At 31.6% G+C, this 10,357-nt stretch overlaps 1 protein-coding gene across 1 annotated transcript; it reads left to right on the top strand.

The window, feature by feature from the left end:
• Window positions 1-6,935: 6,935 nt before the first annotated feature.
• On the top strand, window positions 6,936-8,372 carry LOC134697933 (ankyrin repeat domain-containing protein 29-like). Its single transcript, XM_063560219.1, has one exon. It carries the CDS (start codon window positions 6,936-6,938, stop codon window positions 8,370-8,372), a length of 1,437 nt encoding a protein of 478 aa, XP_063416289.1.
• The last annotated feature ends 1,985 nt before the right edge of the window (window positions 8,373-10,357 follow it).

Here is a 10,357-nt window from a genome sequence, read left to right as displayed (position 1 = left end):
CCAGTGTTTAATCAAGATCTTTTTTGTTTCTTTTTCGCTGTTTCAATTGCCCCTTTCCAACGTGTTTAATCAACCAACCAATCAATCAATCAATCAATTAATCAATCAATCAATCAATCAATCAATAAGTGCATGCATGTTTCTGTCTCATGTGTTTAATCAAGATCTCCATTGTTTATTTTTCGTTGTTTCAATTGCCTCTTTTCAACGTGTTTAATCAACCAACCAACCAACGAACCAACCAACCAACCAATCATTCAATTAAACCAACTAATCAATTATGTTGCCGTTTCATTTGTTTAATACGGAGTCCTAGGTCTCATTTGTTATTTTTTTCGGTTGTTCCAAGAGACCCTATCCATTGTGTTTAAGTAATAAACCGACCAACCAACCAACCAACCAGCAAATCAATCAACCAATCAATCAATCTGTATGACAGTTTATTTAAAACAATAAACAAGGATTTGTTTTATATTGTTCTTTACATCTCTTCAGAAAAAAAAAATCCACATGCTTGTTATCAAATACACTCTGAAACTACAAGTCTAATCGACCTGAAAATTTGGAGACAGCAGGGCATAAATATACTAAAAATTAAAAAAACAACGTGGCACAGCTACCTCTCAAGAATTTTTCTAGAGAAAAGAAATGGCAATGACGTAAAAAATCGCTTGCTAGGTCCGTAAATCTCAGTAAAATCCTACAATAAAATGTCCGCTCCTAGATTTAAATACCAATCTGTGTTACAAACAGGTGCTAAAAAAAATGTACATTATCAGAAAATAATCATTAAAGGTGTTTTAAAGTTACACCGGATCGATTAAACCCAAAGCATGCACTGCCCGTGAACTGTGATTAAAATGTCAATTTCTCTAAACATGTTGTCTGTTCAATGTCCCCACCTAAAAAGGAATAAATATACTAACTTTTCGTTATTATAAACCCGCGTCACGTTATGTCTCCTCAATCTTACGCGAGAGTCGCGCGCTGGACCTGAATAAAATAAAAACTTACCAAACTAAACATTAAACTTCTCCGGTAACACAATACTATAGACCGCTTACAGAAACAAACAAACAACCCCCCCCCCTTTCCCCATCACTCTATGTTAAAAAGGGGGAAAGACCGTTTACAATTGCTTTTTAAAAGCAATTGATTTATATTTGTATTTGTTGTTTATACTTATAAATTCCTTCAATTCAATATTATTTGGAAAAGCAATAAACATTTAACCATTGTTTTTTTGTTCTTTTATAACTATATATAAGTGAACACCACATTATATGCTAATAGCTTTGTGAAAAATCCTTTTAATCACATTGTTAATCATTTTGTAATCAACCTGTATCGTGTACACAGAATGTTTATATTGTAAGATATAAGTTACTATTTAAACGTCGAGTTCATCTTCCAAAAAAAAAAGAGAAATTGAAACATTTTCCTATGACGTAGTCTAGTGTTGCTGGAAAAAAATCAGGATTTCACAACTCGCTATCGCTCAGGGTAAAATATTTGTCATAAAGGGCCAACCCGAGGTAAGATTACGTTATATTTAAGCCCCCATTATTTTTTTCTTAAATGAACTCGTCAAAAGCCCATAATTGATACATATTCTACATAATGAATAACCAATAATATACAATTATGGCCTTTGTATGAAGTCGATGAAAGGATTTATTCCATAGAACTGAAGTAGGGTTTTGTACATGAATGAAATGTTGAATAAAAAAGCATATATTATAATCCTGGTACTTTTGATAACTATATTCACCTGCAAAACAAGTATATTTACCGTGCAAAACGTCGCGTACTTTTACGTGCATAGTTCAGTCTGTCACAGTTCGTAGTAAAAACTACTGACGAATTTTTGGCATCAATTAAAGCTTGAAATAAACTCTAGGTCAACTGCGACCACCTTAAAATATCGAAAGTAGCTTTAATAATCTCCAAATCATCTTTAGAAATAACCAGGAAGCTGTTATAAATAACCCAAGGAATGTGACGTTAGCACAATATCTTGAGCAGTGATAAACAGCTTGGATTTGAGCTCCAATAGCGTCAAGGAACTATTATAACATAACCGTTATTATATTCTTTAGCAGCGACAATATACTCCATTGAGCAGCAACAGCAGCAAAAACAACAACAGCATCAACTCTTTCAAATAAAATAGATAGGAAAATAAAACAATGCGTGAGCACTATAAGAGCAGCGAAACAACAGTTTTATATAACCATAAATACATTCATCAATCGCGAGCGGCATAACAGCAGCATTAGCAGCAGCAATACCTTCCCTTCAAGGCATTATTAAATTGTAGAACACGCGTTTCATTTAGGAAAAATGCATAGAAGCCACTTATTGTTGAAAATTTACACATGGCCTGGACCGTACCATTCGAACTTGATCCTGAGCGTTATCAAGGGATAAAATTAACAAATATCACGGCCCAGGCCATGTGTAAATTTAAAATCATTCAAAGTCATTAAAATACTGAAGCAAGGGTTGGTTTGGTGTGTTTGGCTGATCTTTTTTACTCCCTGTTAGATAAAGCTCAAATATCTCAATGAATCCGTAGCTTGCATGGGTAATTTCGTGAATAACCGCTAAAAAAAACCCTGTTTAATTCTTTTAATTCTCAAACCCAACATTTGCCATTTTTAACTAACATGATTTTCTCGTAAGCTTCCGTCAAATCCAAAGTTGATATTTCGTTACTAAGGAGACGCCATGTTAACTAAATATGCAAACAATGCAAGAGAATAGAAAATAAAACAAAACCTACATACAAAAAACAGTTTTAGTACAATATCATACGAATTTCGATGGTTCACGTAACGGAAAACTTTCAACTTAAGCGGTTTCATTTGTTTGACGCCATGTTTTGAAATAACTTAAATGTGCCAAAAAAATAAATAATAGACTTTTTTATTTTTTTATTTTGTTGATTTCTTCGACCTCTTGTGCATTACTTCTTTTTATTATGCATCCGAACAAGAATAACAGTTATTTTGTCTGTTTTTAATTGGACATTTTACAACATTAAAATCGTTAAAGGGTCTGCAAATAGGTTCAAATACATGTATATTTACGTGGGAAGTATATTGTAACAGCCTTTATTATGTATATCTTTGAGTCTGCGCTCAGTATAGATATATCGAGAATTCTATCACAGTGTATTTGCAAAGCGAAAGAAGTACGTCATATTAGAATCGTTTGTATGACACTAGTTTAGAACTATTAAATGTAAAATGTATTCAAACTATCATTACCGTCAGCAATCTCAGTTCCTTGTGAAATAACAGTATGCACGACATTCAATTTATATCATTTTAATGTCAAATATATTAAAATTTTATAGGCTATTCACAGCATTACCTCTTGTCTCTTAGTTTTTGATAATTTGAAACTTAGTCGAGAGAGGATTATTGCATGCAGTTTGACCAATTGTTTTCCCAAAACATGTTTTCAAGTATAGATTTTGGTTAGAATTAAGAAAAGATATGGATCGATTCAAATATACTTTTTGGGTAACGCTCGACTTTATTGAACCATTACAGTTGTTTTATACTTTTTTTTTGTTGAACTTTAAGAAAACAAGACAGTAATTAACCTTTAAATAGTTTTGTAATAGTCTGGAAAAACAATGGAAATATCTTTGCTTGGTTTTTCTATTAAATGCGCATTTCTATAAAATACAATAAAACAATGACTAGTATAGCTGTGAACGATATTTCCTGAGGTATATGCAATAATTGCATTTTGATTTTAGCTGTTTTGTAACCATTGGATTTAGAAATTTTGTAAAACTTTCGCGGACAGAAGAGGTCATAAACCTACCTTTAAGAGGACCATTGTCAGTCTTTACAACGTTTTTTTTTGTAATTGTTCAGAGTATCTCTCAGTAAAGTATGTCGAAACCAAAAATAAATGTTCAATTATTGTCAACAATGATAGATTCTTAAACAAACACAAGTTTTCGATTATAGCACAAGTAAATTCAATTTTCATCTTAAGGTGAACTCTTGTCACAATACTAAATTACTAAACGAAAATTCTGACTTAAACAAGTGATACCGATGACAATTCCTGACTCGGAATTCGCAAAACTAATCTTTAATCTTTTGCAATTGCAATAAGGTGCGTTAAGTTTCAAACTATGTTTTAATTTCGTTGTATCTAAATAATTGTCTTATACCTTATGTATATTTCATTAAAAAAGCCTCCTGCATTATATGATATTTTTGATATCGTCACATCCTTCACATTTATGTATCGTTACACGAATAAAATGCACGATATACGTTATTATTTATCAATGAATTCACGAACAATATTGCCAGTTATACAATTCCAAACAGAAAATCACTTGACTGTGTTATTCTAAATGTTAAAAAAGCGCATCGATATAAAGAATAAATAAACTTGTAAATCTAGAAAGGTCCTCATACATGTAGTTCTGATTTTCCGAAAAAGGTCAAATCCAGTTAAATATATTCAGATTATCAGAATAAACTATTTTTTCAATTATTGTAAATATTTTATGTTGCTATTACCAACATGTCTCATGACTATACAATATGTTGAATAAATAAAGTAAGCAAAAGGCGTAGAGATCGTTACATGCATGCAAGCATGTTAACTTTATACTCGTGTAGTCGTGTTGTCTGTTATCCTTGTAAATCAGGAAACAACCGGATCATTAGCAGCGGCTAATTCAGACCACCAAATACATGTACAGAATAACAGACCGATTCGTACTAGGCAGCATCCTGATTATCGATTTCTAATTTTTGTCAAAACTAAAAATGTTAACAAGATATAATCATTTTAAGACTGGTTCAATCCACAAAAATCACTCTTATACAGATGAAACAATGATTTAAAATCTCAAACTCAAAATCAAACAAACCTTCAGATATAGATTTTTTTTTTATTATAATGCGATTGATTGCGCAATGTTGTGCTTGTCAACTCATTTTTACACTAATGTTTGTATTATGTTATATGATCATTGAAATCCTTTGGATTTCATTTCTAAAGACAATTGAATAGTGTCTTTTCTAAATTACGCACAAAATGCTGATAACTTATAACCTGACTATGCATTGTTATAAGTGTCTTTTTGGTCTTTTAGTTATTAAGAATAACAGTTAGTATGTTTGTAATGAAATGTGATATTAAGTGTCAAATCAGTAAAATAATTTCACAGCTACAGGTTTTTATGATTTCACACAAAAAATAATTAAAATGAAACAAATATAAGAATTTTATAGCAAATCAAAAGGTAAAAAACTTACTTCGACTTTAAAACCTTTTGTAGTGATGTGCATTTATGATAGGATTATTGATGTCTTATCTGTTGCGCTTAAGGATTTTTATGTACACTTTTTGTGAGTAAGCGACCATTTCTATATATCAATAACCTCTAGAAAAAGTGTGCCTATCATTATAAACTAATCCAAACCTTTTTGCAAATTTTAATAATAATTTTTTTTGGTAATTTAGTTTATATTTACGAATTTGAAGCGTACACGAAACGTTATAGTCTTCATCTAGAGAGTTTTCATTCGTTTGACGTTAAGGTTACAATGGTTACCGCTTACGTTAATACAACAAGCTCATGCATTAAAGCAACATTTTCAAAACTTTTACTCACTATTTTCGTTTAGTTTTTATTAGAACAGATTTTTTTTTTTTTTCAATCTCATTTTGCTGAAACCCCTTGATTATATGCATCCGTATCGCTAATGAGTAGATCACAATAAAGATAACGAAAATAGTGTGGGCAGCATCGTTAATTGGAGAGTTAACCAATGGAAATAATGGTACCAGACCAATCCAATTATGATATATGCTGTATGTACACGAGGTTCTATTCTGAATAATGAACTGACTATTTTTACATTCTTCTATGTACTTTTTGTTTAGATCAAAGAAGTCGAACGCTTGACAGTTGGAGAGACAAAAGTAACGTTTTTGTGAAAACATCTGCATTTGAAAAAGTACTAGAATGTGCTAAAAAATACAACTGCATTTTGATCACTGGAGATGATGGTAATGGAATAACTTCCATCATGCGAAATGTGGTTCTCGCCTTTGAGGAAGAAGAGTATGAAATTTATCCTATCACTACACCGGTGTATATCAAACAAATATATTGTCCTTTAAAAAAAATAGTGTTTTGTGTGGAGAATATTTGTGGCCGATATGATTGTGAATATTATGATATTCAGCTATGGAGTTCGTGGGAAGTATATATAAAAAGGATGCTAGAGAAAAACAACGTAAAACTAATCGTTGCATGTCGCCATCGAGTTTTACAAGATTCACAGTTTCAGAAATTGAAACAGTTCAATTCGTGCATATGTGATCTATCTGAAGACACCTATAACTATTCAGAAAAGGACCTTAGAAAAATTGCTGATGTGTATAATATCCAGTTTATTTCATTTACTGATAATATATATCAAGTTTATAAAAAATCTGAATGTTTTCCCCTTTTATGCAGTTTATATTATCACATAAACAAGAAACATAAGCAAGACGTTATTGTAAAAGAATTTGCCATAACCCCGTATTTGGTATTTAAAAGTCAAATAGACGAACTAATCTATGAAAGGGATGCTGTAAAGTATTGTGCGTTAGCTCTTTGTGTTATGTTTAATAATCACCTAGAGGAAGCATTTTTTATTGGTGAAATACCTGATGAGTTAGAACTTGTTTTTAAGGATACTTGTGAGGCCTGTCGTGTGTCATCATCTACATCTAGGCTTGATGTACTAAAAGCATTAAACTCATTAGATGATTTTGTTTTGAAAAAGAAAAATGGCGTTTTTTCTACATTTCATGATAGATTGTTTGATTTTTTATTATTTTTCTTTGCACAAAAAATTATTAAAAGTATTATAAATCATGCACAAACAAACGTTATAATGCAAAGATTTATTTTCAATGAATATTTGGCCAAATCGAATGAATATGAAATTCTGATTTCTGAAGATGTTTTGCCAATGTATTTCGAAAGACTATTGAACGACTGGTCAAACCGAGAAGTAGTTAACGTATTCTCCAGTAAGAACTTTATTGATGAAAGTTTTCAAGGAACACTCATTCGTTACATTAATGATCAAAGCAGTAAAAGTAAAAAAGAACATCTTGCAAATGTTATTGCCATTGAATTGAAAGAAACACCATTGACAATGTCCTGTAGTAAAGGTTACACAAAAATTGTCAGTTGGTTAATAAACAACGATGCTGATGTAAATGAATGTCGATATGATGGTGCATCACCTATTTTATTGGCTTGTAAAGAAGGTAATGTAGATGTTGTCACTGAGTTACTAAATGCAGGAGCATATATATACTTGGACGATACAGATGGCAAAACTCCTCTGCATGTTGCTTGTCAATTTAATCATAATGCCATCGTTCAACTTTTATTGGATATCGACAAGAATCCAGATTATGTCTCAGATGAAGGAATCACACCTCTAATGATTTCTTCCGAAAAAGGCAATACAGTTGTCGTGTCTTTCTTGCTGGACAAGTTTGCTGATGTAAATTTTTGCACCCGTAGTGGAGTATCTGCATTATTTTTGGCATGCGAGAAGGGACACGCGGATGTAGTCAAACTTCTGCTCGATGAAGGTGCAGATGTTAATTTATGTATTAAAGATGGGTCGTCCCCACTTTATATTGCGTGTCAAAACGGTCATTTAACAACAGTGAATACTTTATTAAACGAAAAAATAGATACAAATAAAAGAAGTTATTCAGGCGCAACACCGTTACTTATAGCCTGTCAAGAAGGATATGCTGGAATAGTTGAAAAACTTATCAAGCATGATGCAGATGTCAATCTATTCCGGAATGTATCGCCCCTTTTTACGGCATGTGAACATGGACATTTAGAAGTTGTCAAAATGCTTCTTACAACTGACATTAACGTCAATAAGTGTAATTATAAAACATTATCACCATTATATATTTCCTGTCAACAAGGAAACACAAAAATTGTTGCCGAATTATTAAAGAAAAATGCAGACATAAACATGTGCACAGCAGAAGGAAAATCGCCCCTGTTTATTGCTTGTCAAGAAAATCAATCGGAGGTAGTATGTCTTCTACTGTCTATGAAAGAAAATATTGACATAAATAAATGCACACTTGACCATCGCAGTCCTTTGTTTGAAGCATGTTCAAAAGGACACTTAGAAATAGTAACATTGTTGCTCGACACGGGAGCTGATATAAACATTCTAAATGATATAGGGCAATCTGCGTTGTATGTTGCCCTTGAAAATAAACGGAATAGTATAGTTCAATTATTCATAGAGAGAAAAAAAAAATCAGCGGTGCAGAATAAATAACATGTATTAAGCCTCAGTTTTTAATGTTAATGTTCACTTTTATGATGTACTGCGAATTCGGTGAGGTTTATGTTTTTTTGTCACATGTTTGGATTCTTTTGGTTAAAATTTCTAAATAGGTTACAATATAATGCCCCACAGCACCCACTTTTTGGTAAACGTTAGACTTCATTTGCGCATATAATGTCATTTACACAAATGCCAGCAAATCTTGATTTCGGAGTCCCGAATCAGCCTTTACTCGCCAAATAACAATGAATAAAGTAAATCAATTTTTCAAATAGGTGTTCCATCACCTATCAATTTAAAATTTGTATTTCACATAGGTACATTCTTAAGCCAGGTTGCTTCTTCATATATTACTAATATACTTTAAGGCATGTAGGAGTAAAGCTATAATTATTTTAAGATTTTTCTTCATACACACTTTTTTTTTATAAAAACTCTCTTTTTACCTCAGTAATACAGGAAATCTCTTAAACTTATAAGTATCTCCTCAGTAGAATCCTTCTTGCTTTAAGGTACACACCAAAACTTTAAGTTAATAGAATATCAGCAATAATCAGGTTTTGCAAACTAAATACATGCCAAACCGTTTTTTCTGAGAGACATTTAAAGGAAGGAGGTATGGATTTATCAGTAAATCTATTTTTAAAGATAAAAATTAAATTGAACCCGAACAGCAGTTCATGTAGTTACGTTAAAATTAATTTTCGTTTTGGTGATCGACAGTTTTAGAATAGTTGTGCATACTTTTTCATCAGACTTTTTCATCAGACTTTTTCTGACATCAGACTCGGACTTCTCTTGAACTGAATTTTAATGTGCGTATTGTTATGCCTTTACTTTTCTACATTGGTTAGAGGTATAGGGGGAGGGTTGAGATCTCACAAACATGTTTAACCCCGCCGCATTTTTGCGCCTGTCACAAGTTAGGAGCCTGTGGCCTTTGTTCGTCTTGTATTATTTAAATTTTAGTTTCTTGTGTACAAATTGGAAATTAGTATGGCGTTCATTATCACTGAACTAGTATATATTTGTTTAGGGGCCAGCTGAAGGACGACTCCGGGTGCGGGAATTTCTCGCTACATTGCAGACCTGTTGGTGACCTTCTGCTGTTGTTTTTTTATTTGGTCGGGTTGTTTTCTCTTTGTCACATTCCCCATTTCCATTCTCAATTTTATTTTTCAAAATCTTTTTAAATAACACAATTATAAACATGATAAAATAGTTAAGATTTGTTAATTGCAATCACCAAGTATACAAGTAGTCCAACTTTTAATGGATTCTACAGAATATCTCCTCATGTCATTTTCTGTACATTTGTTGTATTACAGTTCATTTTTAATTCCAAAATTCTTTTCTTTCTCTACAATATAATAGTTGAAAAAATTTTGATTTTCAAATAGAATTTACTGTTAATACTTTTTGATCAATTCAATATATTTACATTCGTTTGATCACTAAATTTTGTAATATATTTTTTAAAATCCCACATAAAACATCACTTTTTATTCGACAGTTATTGTTATAAAAGTGAGCTTTATTCCATCAATATAAATAAGAAAATAAACTTCGATACAGATGATTGCATGCAATGAGCTAACACATATCAAACAGCAATTCAATACATTTTTATTTTATGCAAATCACAATTTACTGATCTAAGGACATTCTTATGCAGTCTAAGATTAAGGAATACTTTATAAAGTACGATGTTGTATGCTTGCAGTCCTTGATAGTTCTGTGTTATCTTCACTATACTGTATATTTACCAACCAGTCAATATTGTTATCAAGGTGAAAAACGGCCACCAGTCAGAGAAATTTGTATAACAAGTTGAAGACATGTTTAAAATAGAAAAAAATAATAAACACGTTCTGTAATGAGACAGTATTTTTTTTTTATCTTTGAAACTTTTAAATGTATGTAATGACCGCAAAAACAAATGTTTAAAGTTTGGTTAAGTCTTTCCGTGCATTTTT

The sequence above is a fragment of the Mytilus trossulus genome, chromosome 14 (assembly GCF_036588685.1).
Source record: "Mytilus trossulus isolate FHL-02 chromosome 14, PNRI_Mtr1.1.1.hap1, whole genome shotgun sequence".
Classification (NCBI taxonomy): domain Eukaryota; kingdom Metazoa; phylum Mollusca; class Bivalvia; order Mytilida; family Mytilidae; genus Mytilus; species Mytilus trossulus.
Note: the sequence above shows the minus strand (reverse complement) of the source record. Positions and strands in the feature narration are given on the sequence as shown.

Excerpts from the sequence above, each read along its gene's own strand:
- LOC134697933 (XM_063560219.1), top strand. The coding sequence starts at position 6,936 with ATGCAAAGATTTATTTTCAATGAATATTTGGCCAAATCGAATGAATAT.